This window comes from Ascaphus truei, chromosome 1 (assembly GCF_040206685.1).
Source record: "Ascaphus truei isolate aAscTru1 chromosome 1, aAscTru1.hap1, whole genome shotgun sequence".
Taxonomy (NCBI): domain Eukaryota; kingdom Metazoa; phylum Chordata; class Amphibia; order Anura; family Ascaphidae; genus Ascaphus; species Ascaphus truei.
The window spans coordinates 493,370,240-493,389,032 of NC_134483.1; the positions used below are offsets into that span (position 1 = coordinate 493,370,240).

Sequence of the window (18,793 nt, forward strand, 5' to 3'; positions counted from 1 at the left end):
GTTGGATATGTCATTTGTTTTATAAAACATTTTTTGAATGTGTCCCGGTTTTTACTTTTGTAAATCTGGTCACCCTATCCAGCTCTGAAGTAGGGGCTTTTACTGGCGAGGAGCGGGAGGGAGAGGTGCAGAGAAAGACAGGGGGAGGAAGGGAGTAGCAAAATGAGAGAAAACAGGTGTGGGGGGCGGGGGGGAGGAGAGAGAGCAAAAGAGAGCGAGAGGGAGGGAGATAGAAGGGGGTGTAGAGAGAAGGGAGAGCGATAAAGGAGGGAGGGAAATGTAAGAAAAAACTGCAAATACATTTGCGGTCCACTTTTGGATACATTTGCACATCTCTGCACTCTAGCAGTGAACGTGTTATGTAATAAGGCAAAAGGGTAAAAAGGCAGCCAAGTGTTGTTTTATTAAGGATCTTAAAAAAAGGGATTCAAGATGAAATGTATAATCTTGAAGAAAAAACTGAAGCAAAAATGTGTTGTTGTTTTTCAGTTGTGTAGTAGGACTGGTGCTTTAATTGGGAAGATGCACAGAAATTCACAGGAACCAGTGTTTCCTTTGGGAAAAATCAGAAATACTGTGTACTGGGAAAAAAAAGGTATTTTAGGGATTGTAAGTGATCATGTTTAGGTTCAGACAATGAAGATTACTTACAGCCCAAATGGTGAATTCCTGCAAATGTAAAGGTAATCAAAGAGGAAAGAAAGACAATAATGCCAATTACAAATACACAAACCATTCACTTGCTTGGTTTTATTACACAAACTGTACAAAAGAGAGAGATAGATAGTCTTTATTGTGTTACATAACAGAGCAAACTGAAACATAAGAGGAAAGGAAATCGTTATCTGGCTACAAATATTTGGCCTACGTGACATGTCACTGTTTGGGGAAACCCCAACTGGCGCAGGCTAGTGATGAAGGATATGGGGTTGCATGTAAATCTAGTCACGGAAGAATCTTAACGCCCTAAAAATATTTCAAAGGTATATACGCTTATTGCGTCAACCGCTAGATTGTTAATACCAATCTAGTAATACAATACACTAGGTCAGGGGGTGGCCAACTCCAGTTCTCAAGGGCCACCAAATGGTCAGGTTTTACAGATATCCCTGCTTCAGCACAGGTAGCTTGGTATTTGACTGAGCCACCTGTGCTGATGCAGGGATATCCTGAAAACTTGACCTGTTGGTGGCCCCTGAGGACTGGAGTTCGCCACCCCTGCACCAGGTCATATACATTTGTCTATGAAAGTGCAGTTAACTTGATCAACCTCTCAGCTGCTCACTGCAGGCCATAGGAAAAATCAATGCTAGAAAATGATGTGTCAAAAGAAGATATGCATGCAGTTTCTGTTTACTAAAGCAGGGTGTTACTGGAGGCATCAAAACTCAGCACCACCCTTTTACCAAGAAGGGGAAAACCCTTCAGGACCACACCGGCTCCCCATTGAAGAAGAACTGTTTATTGTAACTACATTTCATGATTCATTTTGATTTAGAAAAGACTTGTACTTCCAGGAATGAATTAATGTCTTGTCAGAACCGGACCCTTTAGTGTGCCTGCCAGCTGGATCCACGTCAAATGTATTCGTTTCAATTCTCTCGGGTTTTTTTTTCCTTCTTACTTTTAACCAAATATACTTCAAGTATCCTGGGAAGCCCTTTTATTTAATCGAAAGAAGAGATGCTTAAAAATTGGAATCGATCAACCAACCCTGCCAAGCTCTGTCAGTTTGGCAAACCAATCCTTTAGTAGTATTTTCTGTGAAACTCTTCAGTACTACCTGTACCCCATAAACTGCCAAATGTGTGCCCGTTGTCAAACGTGGATACCTTCCTTGGTTTGCTTTCCCTATTGAATAATGAAGAATATATATATATATCTGTAATACATTTCTAAAAGTATTTAGAGCGCTCGAATATAAACTGAAACTGGGCATATACTTTAAAAAATGTAGTCCGCCCTGTATAAAATGATGCACATAGCTCCACAAAAAACACCATAAAAAAGTCCTATTTTACCTTTCTTCTGCACTGACTGCCACCCCCTTCCAAAGTGACAAACGTGTATATTGATTTTCTGCCTTTGAAAACATTTTTGTGACTGCTGTCGCGCTCCTAAGCCAACTACCACAAAAAAAGCTTGCAAATGGTTTACAGCAGGTATCAATTGCCCCACAATTACCCGTAGTCCTGATGTTAATAACAACCAAGCACAAGAACAAATAGATCAGATCTAGCTGTAGAAAGTATAAGACGCTTGTTGTTAAGGTGGGGGTGTGGGGCTTATCCTTTCCTCCCACTGTCAATATCAGCTGCTCACTATTCCACCTGCTCTTTCATTTTCTTCCTTTGAAGCTCACACCGTCTGGCTGTTCTCCCTCCTCAAGCTACAGATGGCTGTAATCTACCAACCCCTAACCCCCTAACTCCATATCCTCTTCCTGCAGCTTTCTGTCAGTTTTTGAAACATGGTTCTCCTCCCCCACTCTCCTCCCAGGGGACTTTAATTGTCATATTGATGATCCTTCTGTTTCCTGAGCCTCTCACTTTCTTCTCTAACTCCCAACCTTGGCGTTCAGCAAAGGACTGTCTCCAGCACCTCTTTCTGATTTCTTTATCTCCCTTTTCCTAATCATAACCACCATCTCACCTCCTTTTACATCTCTCACCCCACTGCAGCTCCGAAACCCCACTATACACACATTACATACTCGCTATCCATGAGGTCTGAAACCTATGGGCCTCTCAGTTCTTTCCTCAACCTTCAAGTCTAAACTTTCTTCTGCACTTCTTCTGATCCTGATAATCCATCTAGACCATGCCTACAACTTTATTCTCTCTCTTCTTTAACCCCCTGTGCTCCCCTCCTACTGAGGCGTATGCTTCTCTCTAACCCCCGTTCTTGGCACAATAGGCATGTTTTATTTGTTACTGCACCAGTTCATCTGATTGTCTCTGGAGGAAACCTGTTTTTCTGTACTATAAATCCTCTATCCTGCCTTAACACTGCTCTTTTTCAGGCTGCCAACTCTACATTTCCATGCTAATCATAGTAACAAGGCTTATTCACGTCACCTATTCTTTGTCTTTAACTCATTCTTCCAACCCCCCTTCTCTCCTTCCACTACCCCTCAAGACTTTGCTCATTTCTTCAAGGTCAATGTGGATTCTTCTTCTACACCTCTTCTGTCAAACACCCATATCTCAGTTCTTGAATCCTTGTTACCTGTTACAGAGGGGAACAGGTCTTCTTGCTTTCCTCCTTGGCCTCTATCACATTTCCTTTTTATACCACTCACTCACATCTTATTAATTCTCACACTACCCATATCCCCATATCATGCATAGTGTAATACTTCTGCGTGCACTGGCTGGTGCAATGTAAATAAAAATACAATATAAGTTAGAGGCACCAAAACTTTTTCCTTTTTGGTATCAGAGATTATATTTTAAAAACTACCCCCTACTCGGTCTTTGCCCGCACAAGTACATTTGTCCTTTAGATCGGGGTGCGCAATCTTTTCTCCCTGCCTGCTCTCCTCCCCTGCTCGCGTCCCTCTCTTCGGCATCAAATGACGCAGCGGGGTCATGGGATGTCACATTGCCATGCCAACGCGACATCAGGTGACCCCGTGGCGTTATTTGACATGGGGTCACCATGATGACACGTCACTGGAAGCCAAGGTAAGTTCGTTACAGAGGCCACGCGCGGTCACCTGGCATTTAATTTAAATGCCTTGGTGGGGAGCGCAGGACCTCTGTAACCACCACACTCTCCCCATCCCCTCACACCCCACCCCCCCCCCCCCCGTTTGCGCAGTTTGGAAGCTTTAGACCAATATATATATATATACCAATATATATATATATATATATATATATACACACACACTTATATATACACACATACACGTGTGTATATATATATATATATATATATATATATATATATATATATATATGAATTGTGTACCTGTATATGTTACTTCCATTAAACAGAAGCCATATATTTTACTGTCCAAATAATGAAAACTTTGCTTTCAGGTTACCGTCTGTTAATTATTTATGTTAACATCCCCCAAACTTTTTTTATTCAACTTATAAATAAATCAGATTTAGAACACTTCTAACAGCAATCTCCTTCTTTACTACTTCCAAAGCAAATCTATTTGCAGTAAATGTATTGTTGGTTGTCCACTTTGGTAAAGAATGCATCTAATAAATAATGCAAGGTACTGACTGTTGTGATGACAGCGTGGGTGTACAAAGCACTATTTACAAATATATGTACGCAACTAAGCATTTTTTCTTTTAGTTATAGTGCTTCCAATAGCCCAGCAATTACAGAATATATCATGTCAATTTCATGCTGCAAAACCAATAAAAGAAAATCACGAAACAGAACCCTTTCTATCAAGTGGTTTTAGAAGAAGAGCAAAAACAAGCTTGTAAGTACACACAATTGAATAAGAACAATTACTTAATGTTAACTAATTAATTAAGTTGCAACCATGGGTAGTACAAATGCTGCAGTTTTCAACATGCAAAGTTAGTACTTTGAAACAAAAAATTATTTTTTTCCCTATTCAATATGCTATGAAGCCAGCTTGCCCATGCTCAGGAACATTTTGGCTCCATTCATTTGTATGTGACAGAAACCTTTTTGAGCCCCCTGTTCAGAACGCATTTGGCATCTATTTCTGCTACTCCCCCGTCTCACTTGTTCCCAATAACTGAGGTTTCCGTCACCATGCCTCTTTAACAAAATGATAATCTAGTTAAAACTTAAGCATACAATGAGCCCAGTGGGCATGACTGACTTCATGATTTAGTTACAGAGGCATGGAGATGAGAAGACACAAGGCCCGGTTCATTACATGACTGCAAGCACAAGAGAATAAGTAAAACCCCCGCGAAGTTTCTGTTTACAATTCCACATCTGCAAGCAGATCTAAAGCAAATCATGGCCATTTTGAAATGCTATATTTTGATAGTACAATTTTTATTTTTAATGTCTGTTTATACCCACGTTCCAGCTTCACGTTGCATAACCAGTTACCAGCCTCGCGTTGATGAGATCCAATAGGTAAAAATAGCTGTCTGTGTGTAGGGTTACTGGCTATGCACTTCTTAAACCCAGGCTGTGCAGATAAGCTGTGTAATATGGCAGGCATAAGCTTATAGGGGTCCATCTTAAAATGGATGAGATATAAAGAGTGACACACTGTGCTCATTTGCATGTAATTACCCAGAATCCCTTGCTGCAGTGGAAGCACTGTTTGCTAGGCCATAATTGGGGAAGGATGGGGTTGCAGACCTGTCTGAGACATGTAAATGCACCACAAGTGGTATTTTTATCTACTTATATTACAATTTTCAGCATTGAGGCTAACCGTTTGACTTGACGACAGGTAGCAGTAGTTGATCTGATATAAATGTAAGTCAATATAGTTAAATTTTAATGAGTGGCACATGGGGCATACAAGAGGAATATAATAATGAAAAGATCATGTTAACTAATTAAGTGAAGTAGTACTCTGCAACGATAGATACACAAATTCCCCCCAGTCATGAATTATATACAGGCAGTTTTAGCAAGTAAACATTACTCAGAAGTGCATTTCAATCTTACCCAAGGTAAAACTGTATTGTCGCTAGCAAGTACATTAAAAAACACACAGGAAAATATGCAGCTTTCTTACTAACATGGGTGTTGCTTAGTAGGAAGCTGTCACTAGAAACACACAAGGAGCCACATGCGGGTAAGGAAAACGAACTCCCAAATTAAATAGTCGGGAGGCTAATTGTAACTGTTACAGTTGCATGCATAATTTCCTAAGTGGGAAGGACACACATGTTTTGGGTGAGAAAACCTACTGCATATCAGAACCTACCTGGGATGAAATAGTGTTCTTTAGCTAAATACAAACAAGAGAAAAGGTAGAAAAAGATGCACCTGAATTTAAGGAAGCAGATAGATGATACTTATTAAATGAAACCATTCAATGTTAGAGAGCCATGCAACGTAACTGCATTACAATGCACTGCAGGCTTCTCCAGCGCCGAAGGGATTGAAAATGAACTGTAGTTATGCACAGAAATGTAAGCAAGAGAAAAAAATATGTCACTCCTCAGCTGCATTGGTGGTGTAACAATACCTACATCTGGTTCTAAATTAATATGGGACAGAGACAATAAACCGTTCTCCACTGGTGTTTGAAGAAGCAATAAAATTTAAAAGACACCTGCAACAGCTGGAGACCATATGACAAAGATTAGATTTACAAAACAGCAAGTAGGAAGTGAAGTATTATTAGATGAAGCCAACTATTCATTTAAAATGGAGATACAAGCATTGCTCTATAAAGTGTGATAACTTTGATCCGACGCTTCGGCAAAGAAAGCCCCACTGGAGTCAATGGGGATTTCCGAGCTATCACACCTTACAGATTAAGGTGCAGTGTTACACATTTCAGTGCCATAGAGACCTTTATCCCAATGTTCTCTACAACAGTTACCTTTGTCATGCTTTGCATGTCTCACTGAAAGGGTTAACATATCTACTATCCCTAGACTTCCTGGGTTATTTTGATCTGTAAAATTGAACGACGCTGGTGAACATGAAATAAACACGACAAATCCTTAGGTTGTGCATTGTGTGTCCTAGATATTCACATCTTACAGCTGATGTTTTTAAACAAGTTAACATCATCTACATTAATACTACATGATCAAACAGTTTGCCTCCCCTGATTCCTTCCTCTTTCTCAATAGAGAGACAACAAAGAAGGGTTCAATGATGTTCAATAATTCAGGAGAGAGCCAGCTGCTTTTGTCAAGTCTTCTAAAACTACTGTTTTTGGCAACTAAAGAAAAAAAAAACGTAGCTGAACTAAGCAAATTACCTGAGCAGCGGAATTTCTTGCTTTTGATCTGCCCGATCCTTTTGTTCGCCAGTCGGCGGGGGCTGGTGCAGCGGGCACCACTGGTCTCAATAGGGTTTGTATGAAGATAATCCGCCAGCCACTTCAGATGGCAGTCACAGATAAACGGGTTCTGAGCCAAATGCCTTTCAGGAGTGAATGAAAATTATTAAAAACATGTTATTCGCAATTGACCTGACATTTTTTTTTCCACCATGAATGAAAAGAAGAAATGGATTATGTAGAACAACTTCCCACACAGGCCCTACACATACAATGCGCTCATAACAATATGACCATACTTACAGAGTCTGAATGGCGCGGAGCGGGGAAAATGTGCCTTTGGCAATGGTTTGAAGTTTGTTGTCATACAAAGAGAGAAGGTTCAGGTTGTGCAGATCTTGGAAAGCGTCTACTCGCAAACAATTTATCTTGTTGGCATTGAGTAATCTGTTGAACCAGGGATAATATGAATTACACAAAGTTGGCTCCAGTTCATTCAGTTTGAAAGCTGAATGACAAAACCTTTGTTTGCTTAAAGCCGTCAAGAACTATCCCACTCCAGTAATACACAAAGAGCTTTGCTAAGTTTCAGACATGTTTACATATGTGGTCGGTGATGTTCTCATGACATTTTAATCTAAAAGGAGCATTGGAGAAATTGGCGTTATTAACAAAAAATTCGGAAGTGATCTCAACTATTCCAACATGGCCCAAATATCATAGATAACAAGTAACCTGCCTTAACTAATGTGATGCTGCAGTGTGCGTAACCCCCAAAGGAACATTAACTTCCATGGGTGCACCTCGCACCTCTACAAACCAAAAGCAATACCTCACAAGCAGACATCCTAGATTTATTTCTAACAAATAAAAACAAGATTATATATAAATATACATGAGAGAGAGAAAGAGAGCGAGAGAGCGAGAGAGCGAGAGAGCGAGAGAGCGAGAGCTTGTGTGGTCAGCGCTCACAAAATAAAATGTGAAAAAACAATACCTGGGTGCGAGACACCAGCACTCACAGGTATTGCCAAAAAAATAAGAAAATGGTTTATTGAACAATCAATGTTTTATATATATGTTTTGTTTTCCAGGATTGTCATGTTCGATCTGGGTAAGAAGGAAGTGGGATTACTTTCATCACTAACTTTGGGAATCAGAAGGGCATCTTACTAATTACTGTAAATAGTTTTCTTACGGTTGAATTAAAAATGTAACAGCCCCAATAAGTAGTGTACATTTCCTGTTCAAGAACTCCATTATGATTTGACCATCCAATGATTCCCCAAGAATAATGAATGAATAATTCCTTACTCTGACATGAGTTTCTTTTAAGTGGTTAACAAGAATTGTTCATGTAATGCACAAGAAATTCAATGGGTACAAAATGGGTTGTTAGCACTTCTGACTGCTCATACTAAGATGGGAAGGCCAGGGGCCGCTAAACCCTACTGTGCATATAGCCTCGTTCAGCAACACTGGATGTATGCCGGTCACTGAAGGTAAAGAAAACACAAACCCAGCACACAGACAATGACAAATGACTATTAAATAGGTGCAAGAAGGTAAATAGATCAGGTCAATCAAAAGACAGAGTCCCACGTTTTGTTTACTAAGGCCCTGCAGCAGTTTTAACAGCATTAATCAAACAGAAAAGCACTGTAAATCATATATTTTTTTAATTGATCCATTAAAAAATATAGCTATCCAAATAAAATGTCCCAGTTGCAGCTTTCAAAGAAACCCTGTAAAAACAACTCAACTCTGCTTGTGACCGTATTGTAGGACACGTGATAAATGTACTGCAGAGACTGCCTTCGGTGCAACTATGTGCACATTATAAATGCGCCTCTGTGCTGGATCTACTCTCTTTATAATGGTAACGACACTCTTAAAACAAGATTTGGATTTTCTCTTGAATATTGTTAAAGGCCGTTTCAGATAAGCTGCTGCGAGCAAATTGTTTTGCTGGTACTGTATATGAAACCCACGAAGGTATCTGATAAATATGAGGCGGAAAGATGCTCCCACTGCTTTTTCAACTAGAAACCAGCCATTAATGCACGGGGTGCTCACTTCCAGCCTTCAAGACCCCCCCCCCCACCCCTCTTCAGGTCAGGTTTTCAGGATATCACAGCTTCAGCACAGGCGGCTTAATCAATGGCTCAGTCTAAGTCTGACAAACAATTTGTTCAAAGTGCAGGTCTCCTCAAGGATAGTATATACAGTAGACTACTCACACATTCATGATGAAATTCTCCTTTAATGTGACAGCCAAGAACAGTGGAAAGTCACCATTTCAAGTCTCATATGCACCTGATGAAAGGTCCATGTGGGACCTGAAACGTTGTCATTCCGATGTTCTTGGCTGTCACATTAAAGGAGATTTTCATCATGAACGTGTGACTGGAGCTCTACAGTGTATCTCTACCCTTGCGGAGACCTGCACTTTGAGGAAATTATTTTTCTGTGTTGTGTTGGCTGCACAAGCAGGTTTCTCCGCGCCCGAGGCTGTTTCTCCGTACTTTTGGAATCAGTCTAAGGCTGCGGCCCCGCTGGCGCTGACCGCGCTCATGCTTGAGAGCAGTGATGTCACAAGCTCTCCAAGCATGAGCGCCGGGTGTCCTGGCTATTTCGCAAGCCGCGGGGTGGGGGGCGGGAGGTGTTGCGGGCAAGTTGAGCGCGCTTGAAAGTTACATTTTTTTTGTTTACGCAAGCGCCAAGCTTGAGTGAGCGTGCGTGCACGCGCCCCGCGTGACCGTGGACTTACACATAAAAATGTATGTAAGTAAAAGCGGCAAGCACTGCGCGCTCAGCGCCAGCGGGGCCGCAGCCCAAGACTGAGCCACTGATTGAGCCACCTGTGCTGAAGCTGGAATATACTGAACACCTAATCCGCTGGGGGGTAGTGAAGAATAGAATTGAGCACCCCTGCATTAATAGACAGAAGCACTTGGCAGGCGGCTTTTATTTACAGCCTACAACACGGAAGACCCTTTTCTGCTGAAGCGTGATACGGCTGGGGAAATGGTCCAGGTTAAGATTCAATAGGATATACATGACAAACTACAACGTTGCCAAGGAGCACTCGCAAAGATAAAATGTAATATTGTCATACAAATGCATGTATTAAAAACATTAAGTGATGTATCGATGTGAAGACCAAATCTAAATCAATTAGTTCCACTCACTGAAAGTAATTTGGCTGCAGTCTCTAAGGAGTCACATATTCAACAGTGCCAAATCCCATCACCAATGCAGCAACTCATTTAATGTTCCTAATCAACAAGATAGATATTATCTATGTAACCTACAAGTCTGCAGCATCATGAGGCTTTGATCCAGACAATTTGCTGAAGGACAGCTTTCCTGTTTTATACATATAGGCCCAGATTTACAAAGCAGGGCTAAGACTTTAGCACTGTTCAGTATATATGGCCCATAGACTGTGCTTAGTCTGTGATATTACAGCAATGTCAATCAAACTAATTATTTTTGCAAAATTAGAGAAACATTACTCTTCATCCTTTACTAAAGAAAAACGGAGAAGCAACAAAACGGTGTTAACAGACGCGGAAAAGATGTCACAACAGATGCATACCCTAAATTCCATGTATTGAAATTCGCACACCATGTGATCCTGCAGCAACTTCAGGCCTGGGAAACCCAACCATGTATCTAATGTATGAGGCTGCATATATTTATACAGTATGTATCTCATTTAAATGCAATTAGTCTAACTCTGGTATAAATTAGGACAATTTGTGGTTTGCCAAAATCCTGGTTTGTGATCCACCAAACAAGCAGATGGCAATCGTTGTTGAAGAAGGAAAATATTTCAACATATTCAATATGGCACAAATCTGTCTGCACCATAAATATTAATTTTAATCCATGTTCAGACATTTAAAAAAAAATATTATGTACAGACATTTAAAAAAATTTATTATTACTTTGTGGTCACTTAGTGCTGAAGGACACTGAAACAAAACATTTTTTTAGCAACTACTTACAATAACTGCAATGAGAAAAGTCCCTCAAACAAGCTTTTGGGAAGCTCTGTGATTTTATTTCCATAGAGAACCCTGTGAAATAAAGCAAAGACACATTGAACATAACAAATAAATATCACGCATTGTCAGACAGATATGTCACGCACATGCCTTTCTTATTTGTGACTTTTATTGTAAAATTATTCATTAGCATTTTTTTTTATTAAGTGGGAAGGAAAAATATGAACTCAGTATTGTGATCACGGTTGAGCAAATTGTATATTTATTTTCCAACTGAAGACAGTTCATGGGAAGAAAGACCAGGGTCATATAACAAGAACTTGCACTTACTGGACCAATCACCTTAGGTTTTTCCGTTCCCTCACCGCAGAGTACGACAAATCTGGAAGAAGTCTGTTAGACCAGCACCCAAAATAACTTATCCTAAATGACAAGAACTTGCCGACTTTTCCAATGATGGTTTCAAAAAAAGCTTCCCGTTTAATTATAATACATCTCACATCCCAGATTCTGACATCAAAAACAAACACAAAACACGTATGATCCAAACTTCCTGATGTGACACGTACAGATGTAGCAAGACTTAAACGTCATGGGTGCTGCGGCCGCGCATGGTCATGCGACCGCAATGGCCGCGGCGCCAAAGGATTTATTTATTTATTTATTTATTTATAAAATATTTTACCAGGAAGTAATACATTGAGAGTTACCTCTCGTTTTCAAGTATGTCAAGTATGATTAACACGGTGGTGGGTCCCATTGAGACACTGTCCCCAGGGACGCAGACTTTCGCTTGTTTGCCCGCGGCACTGGGGACAGGAAGTCTTGCTACATCTGTAGTACGGTAGCTACTGGCAGCAACGTAGCCTGGGGAAACGAATCCCTGAAACGCTTGCGTTGCTGCCAGTAGCTGCCATGTGTCTCATCAGGAAGTTTTGATCATGCTTGCTACTGTTTTGTTTTTGATGTCAGAGTCTGTGATCTGAGATATATTATAATTAAATGGGAAACTTTTGGGGTAAAATCATGGGAGGAGTCGGCAAGTTCTTGTAATTTAGGATACGTTATTGTGGGTGCTGGACCCATAGACTTTTTACCTGGTCAAGATCGACTTTAAACCAGGGGTGGCCAACTCCAGTCCACAACAACTACCAACAGGTTAGGTTTTCAGGATATCCAGGCTTCAGCACAGGTGGCTCAATCAATAGCTAAGTCAAAGACCGAGCCACCTGTGCTGAAGCAGTCAAATACTGAGGCACTGGCTGAGCCACCGGTGCTGAAGCAGGGATATCCTGAAAACCTGACCTGTTTGGTAGCTCTTGAGGACTGGAGTTTGTCACCCCTGGTTTAAAGAATGTTCTTGTCCCAGCCTGTTAAATTCATGGAAACTCGCATATTTCTTAAATATAGAGGAATGGAAGCAGAATAAAAATGACAACAGATAAAAAGTACAGGACAGCTCAGCAACCCAAGGAACACAGAAGGACTATGGGCAAGTGGTGGCACGGAGAATACAGCTGTGGCTGGCTGGCTGGCTGGGCACGGGTTTCCCTACCCAGACTTAATACAAAATGATATTCAAAAAAGCATCTCTACCTTATGCGAGGTTTAAAATTAGTATGTATTATTATTATTATAATATTACATTATTATAATATTACAGATTATAGAGAAACAATAATATTCATCAAATGTATGTAATACTACACACTGTCCTGCCATTTAGATTAAACAAAATTGCAGTCAAAGCAAAGCAATAGTCATTAGGACAGTGTTTTTCAACCAGGGTTCCTAGGAACCCTTGGCTTCCCCGGGCATCCCTACAGGGTTACACACGTACGCCAACACAGCCTCCGCCGGAACAAACTCCACGGGGGCAGTCTCACGTGACCTCTTGAGGTTCCGGCAGAGGCTGTGTTGGAGTATGTGTGTTGCCCTGCTGTTCGGTACGTATTAGATTGGGTCCGGACCCTTATCGTATGAACAGCAGTTTATTCCCTGTCTCCCCTCCTCCTCCTTGCTTATCGTTTTAGTGTTTTTAATATATTGTGTACCATATAGTTTTTATCCCCTGGGGTTGTTAAAGATTGTGTCTCTCAGTGCGCCATTCTGCCTGTTGTTTTTCTGTTGTCTGTGAGCTCCCTTCCAGGAGCTCACGTTTATAGGGGGTGTGGAGTCCCTTAGGCAGAGGGCAGCAAGAGGGCTCCGTTTTCCAGTTTGACAGCACCAGTGCGGAGTGACCATCTTGTATTTCATCCCTAAAGGGTTCCCTGCAATTTTCTGGTCATTTGAAAATGGTATCAAATACAGAAACATTTACAATGCATCTGATCATAGAGTTGCTATTAGAGATTGTTGGGGGTTCCTTAGAATTTCACTTAGGTTTCCTTTACCAAAAAAAGGTTGGAAACCACGGCATTAGTGGTATACATGCTCTATATCCCGGTGTATATACATAAAATCGAGTAGTAATTAGTGATAGGCCTGTATCCCTGTGTATATATATTCATAAAATGACAGAACTACCTTACGTGTAGGAACATAGGTCAACTGGCGACAACTATTACATTTCAGGTTGTGAAAATAAAATGAAGCATCGTGTTCACATTCCAGAATAATTCTTTAGGCATACTATATAGTAGACAAAGGAAATTGAGGCAGAGAAACATTTAACTATGATGAAATGAAGACAAAGAAGTTACAAGACAATAAACCAGTGGTTTTCAGCGTGTGCCATGTGGAACACTGGGGTTTGGCAAGGACATTTTACTGGTCAAGTTCCAATCGTATTCATGTCATATTGTTCCCGTTAATAAAGCAAAACATTTCCAAAATGTTATACTTTAACAATTTTCTATATTATATAATGTTATAACGTTAATTTTTAAAAGTATAAGCACTACCGCAGCAGTAGTATTTGTACATGCTGTAAATAGGGCAAAATCATTTTTAATAAAAGGTTCCACTTAAAGTCTATTCATTTTTAAAAAGGGTTCTGCAGATCTCAAAAGATTGAAAGCCAATGCAATAAATCAAAGAAATATGAGCGACATGTTTTAGTATTGATATTTGACATAGCTGCAGAAAAAGAGATCTTTTTTCTTCACCTTCACAAGGGTGCAGACTGAAAAGATGAAAAATAAACATTCTCACCAGTATCATATACACAATGTTAACATTTTTATACTAAAAAAAAAAAAACTTGAGAGATGAAGTATATTAATAAATAACAAGTATTAGAAAATGGCAAAACATATATGTATTTAAAAAAAAAACTCCTTAAATAGCAAGGGATTTATTATGAAGGTTCTTACGGGGAAACAAGCTGTCAGAATTATCAATATGTCAGTTTTAGCAAACTATATACATCAGAACGAGCCTGGAAAATACATTTTGTACTGGAGGAAAACCCTGATAAATCTCCTCACTGGAACCTATTTATCAACGTCCAGGAAAATGAGTGTTTACTAATGCATGCTAATTTGTCTAAGTGACTCATGTTTTGTGTGTGGCTGTTGTAGGAGCTAAACCATGACAATCACGCTTTGCTGATATTAATAACTGTGCACTCCAGTTTTACACACAGGCGCGCCAGTGTCTGCTTATTTAAATGCTAAATGTAGTGGGGGTTATTTTTCAGATATTTGTGAGATTCATTCTTTGAAGCCCTAAAACAAGTACCCAAAAAACAATGACCATAAGAACTAGCAAAAACGTATGTTATCATATGCTATACATAGATCCTACATTAATAGCAAAAAGCATAATGTAATGTTCAATGACAAAGAGTGGCAAACAGTTCTTTTGTTTACAAATGTGGGATTTACTACACAAGTGAATCAGGAATATTACAATATTTCAAAAGCTTGCATCACCCAAAATAAAATGTGCCGAAAGTAGAAATAAGTATCCATGTATACAGTATAATTATATAAAATATTCTTTTCATACATTATTGGCCGTAATGTGATTACATTTTCTCGCTAAACATATTACAATTATACATAAATAACATATTTTGTTAAGAATAATCCGTCAGCATTTTCAGAAGTGTGACAATAGTCAATAAAATCAGTGGATCTATGTCCAGCAAAATACTTAAAATTGAATTATAACCATACAACAACTTATTCAATATGACTGGCGATATACAGGTTCCACGTTTGTGCTACTGGCGGCCCTGACTTTGTTTTATAGCCAGCAGAGGATATGCTAATGCAGATTAGGAGGAATTTTATAGCCAGCCACAAAGCCCAGCATTGTCAAGCAACATAAACTTGGAATTTTGACTCTCCTCTGAGAGGCATTTGTACTTACAGGGAGTTGAGGGAGCGCAGGCCTTGGAAAGCATCTGGGGCTATTTCGGATATCTGGTTGTTGCTTAAATCACTGGAATTAGAAACAGTTTTATAATAACATCCAACCTAAAAGTGACTTTGAACGTGGAGATTTGGAATAAGGTAGATACAATGTTTTTGATTGTGTTAACCCATTTAGTTCTGGAGGAGTCTGAAGAGCCAATAAAACACATTTGCCAGCCTTTGGAACACTGGAAGTGTAGAACATAAATAACCATTCTCACAAACAGTATAGTTCAATATTTCTGTTATACATACTGTACGTTCAATTCCATTGTCTTTTTTTCTATGTACTGGTATATTAAAATGTTTTTCTCACATGACCTTTATTTAAAAAATGTTGACAAAGTATTAACACATTTAGTAAATTAGAGTTTGGAATATGTTCTGTGAAACCACGTTCATGGCAAACTTATTTGAAACTGCATTCTGGTTCCAAGCTGGCCGCATCAGCAATAAAGGTGTTATTTAATACTCATAAACCAAGTTGCAGATGATTAACATGAGAAAAGACCCATGCTCCTGGCAAACAGGGGACTATATTTGTTATATATCTGTTAATCCGTCATCTGTTAAAGTCGTTTTTATTTCGGTGTGCCGATGACCTTTGTTAAAGAGTTCCACCCAAATTATTTCGTACTTACATTCTTCGCAGTTTTTTATACGGTGAGAAAGCCCCCAGAGGTATGACCTTGATTGAATTTTGCTCCAATCTCCTGCAAAAGAAAATAATGCTAGGAAGTCATGCAAGTAATTTGGGTCATTTATATGAAACGTTTCATGCTAGGGCACACCATTATCTGCCAACGGCACGCCAATTCTAGACACTCGCAGGCTCAGCTGATCTGTCACCATAGAAATGTCCGAAGTAATATAATTTTTTTTTTTTTTTAAATTAAGAGAAATATTTAACATTTTTATTTTGGGAGACCCCCCCCAAAAATGCTGATGGGAGGTGAAAATGGAAACTGGCCTGACAAAAAGTGATTGCATGCCATGCATGGGGTGCAAAGCATTGCTGTGTGTCATCTGCAAAATCGTGACATAACTCTCTATGTGAAGGGAAAGGGTATGACAAATCTAATTTTCTATCTAATTGTAATCAATGACGTACGATGACCAGGTGCTTCCCAGTGATCTTTATGCCTGTGAGGTTGGGTTACTGGCAAAGCGCTTCTTAAACCCAGGCTGTGCTGCAAAGCTGTGTAATGAGGCAGGCATAAGCTCATAGGGTCCATGTTAAAATGGACATGAAGTGTAAGGTGACATTGTGCTCATTTGCATGTCATTTCCCAGAATTCCTAGCTGCAGTGTAAGCATTGTATGCTTAGAGATAATGGGGAGAGACTGGGTTGCAGACCTGTCTGAGAGGTGCAAATGCACTACAAGTTGTATTTGTATTTATTTTGCAGGGAATCCTCTACGATGAGTGTAGCTGGCAATAACATTTAGCAAAGTTTTACAAACAGCGTTTTATGGAAAAGCCCCAAAATAATTGCTACTGTAGGAGTGTGTACTGTACCCAAATATTCACAAGACTGAATATGCTGTAACATCAGATTTCATGAGTGGTAAAGAAAAATAAAAGTAACCAAATTCATTTAAGATGATTTGTGCAATGCAGTCTGCAAACACAGTGTGAACCTTAACAGCTTGCACTCAGTTACATTTACTACAAGCATATTGTGTATATGCACAGCTCATGGCCTGTGATATAAACAATATTAGTGTCGCAAAATCCTTGATCATCTCCTGGGTTTCAGTAAGCAGAAGCTACAACTGGAAATGCAAAGCTGCAATGTGTTTGTTCTGGTGTAAAATCTATCTATCTGTCAGGTCAATAACAGGTCAATTACTTAAGGAAAGGAGCACTAGGACAAGAGTGGCCAACGCCAGTCCTCAAGGGCCACCAACAGGTCAGGTTTTCAGGATACCCCCGCTTCTGCACAGGTGGCTCATTCAGTGGCGCAGTCACCTGTGCTGAAGCAGGGATATCCTGAAATCCTGACCTGTTAGTGGCCCTTGTGGACTGGAGTTGGCTACTGCTGCACTACGACCTAACTGATATATGGCCCTTGGCATTATATGGCATATGTTAAATGACATTGTTATTTTTTCACACGCACACCTCTATTGTAAGAGCCTTTCTAAACAGCAATACTGATGCCGTTATTAGCCAAACATCTCAAAGTGGATTATAATTTCACAGGATTAATTGAAAATACAAATATAATTTATCACAGCACACAAATAGGTAAACGTAAGGATCAATAAATGTTTCTAAGGCATTCAATTTCATTGATAAGTTATTTAACAATTATATAATTTTTACTTCCTACTGTACATGAGCTTGCCCAAGTCTGTACAGGTATTATTGTATTATTAAAAGAAAGTGATCTTAGAATCACTAGAAGCCTCTTTTGTCTGCACTCTATTGTATCATCATAGGGATTGGACTGAAATTATCTCTTTATGAAATTATCTCTTTATGAATATGGGTTAGCCGATATTCACTGTATAGATTATCACTGTTTTTCGCCGTTGTTAGTGTTCATTAAAAAAAAAACTATTATTATTTTCGGCCCATTTGGTGGCTTTTATTGTCTATCTACCTATGGCTATAGGAGCATGTACTGCTTTACGTCTGTATCATCATAAAGAGATAATTTCAGTCCAATCCCTGTGATGATACAATAGAGTGCAGACAATAGGGGCTTCTAGTGACTCTAGGATCACTTTCTTTTTATTATATTTGGGCATGTGTTTCCCCTAACTGCACCTGTATCTATTATTATTTTCCTAATACTTTGGATGAGCGATATGGTCACACTGTAGTGTTTTCAGGTATTATTGTAGACTATTATTTATCTGAAATAAAACTACTGAAGGATTTTAAATGCAAATACGCAATTAAGGTGAAAATGAGACTATAAAGCCAATTTGTAAAAACAAAATAATTTGCTTTATTACCATTAGGCATAAGTCACAGGACTGGGCTGGCACAGGGTGAATATTTGCCATCTACTAAACCCTACATTGCAGGATCCCTTGGAGTGGAAGAGAATTACACCCTTTTCCATTCAAGCAGAAGAGGGGAAGGCTCTATAATCCCGAGATGACAATTCTAGTGATCACATGACAGAGTAAAACAATCATTACCCTTGAGCAGCCAGTGAGTTACATCCTTTATGCCAGGGCTCTTCAACAGGTGGGCCGTGGGCCAGGTACGACCCACAAAGGGCCTTGATGTGACCTTTGGATTCTCTGCTCCTGCTAATTTCCTGCTAGTTACTTAGCCAGTTAAGTGAAGTTTACACCAAAACTCACTTGCAAATTAAGCTAATGTAAATATATATGGTACAGATGTTATAAATGCTAACAAAATGCCGATATATACAGTAGTCATTAAGACTTCAAATGCATGTAAAATTGCATTACAATAAGCTTGTGGCCTGTCTACTCCCAAACTTTATTTGAGCGGGCCCCTTTGGAGA

The 18,793-nt window shown here is 39.5% G+C and overlaps 1 protein-coding gene across 10 annotated transcripts in view; it reads right to left on the bottom strand.

Moving 5' to 3' along the window:
• SLIT2 (slit guidance ligand 2) overlaps positions 1 to 18,793 on the bottom strand; it is a 297,113-nt gene that overhangs the window by 53,791 nt on the left and 224,529 nt on the right. For 4 of the 10 annotated variants that reach the window (XM_075568731.1, XM_075568721.1, XM_075568703.1 and 1 more), the window contains exons 10-16: positions 15,944 to 16,015; positions 15,259 to 15,330; positions 10,942 to 11,013; positions 7,232 to 7,375; positions 6,908 to 7,071; positions 5,897 to 5,920; positions 652 to 669 (exon numbers count right to left, since the gene is read on the bottom strand). In XM_075568731.1, the coding sequence (XP_075424846.1) occupies positions 652 to 669; positions 5,897 to 5,920; positions 6,908 to 7,071; positions 7,232 to 7,375; positions 10,942 to 11,013; positions 15,259 to 15,330; positions 15,944 to 16,015 (566 nt within the window). The remainder of the gene's footprint in view (positions 1 to 651; positions 670 to 5,896; positions 5,921 to 6,907; positions 7,072 to 7,231; positions 7,376 to 10,941; positions 11,014 to 15,258; positions 15,331 to 15,943; positions 16,016 to 18,793) is intronic. The other 6 variants (XM_075568766.1, XM_075568749.1, XM_075568712.1 and 3 more) reach the window with 2 other exon arrangements.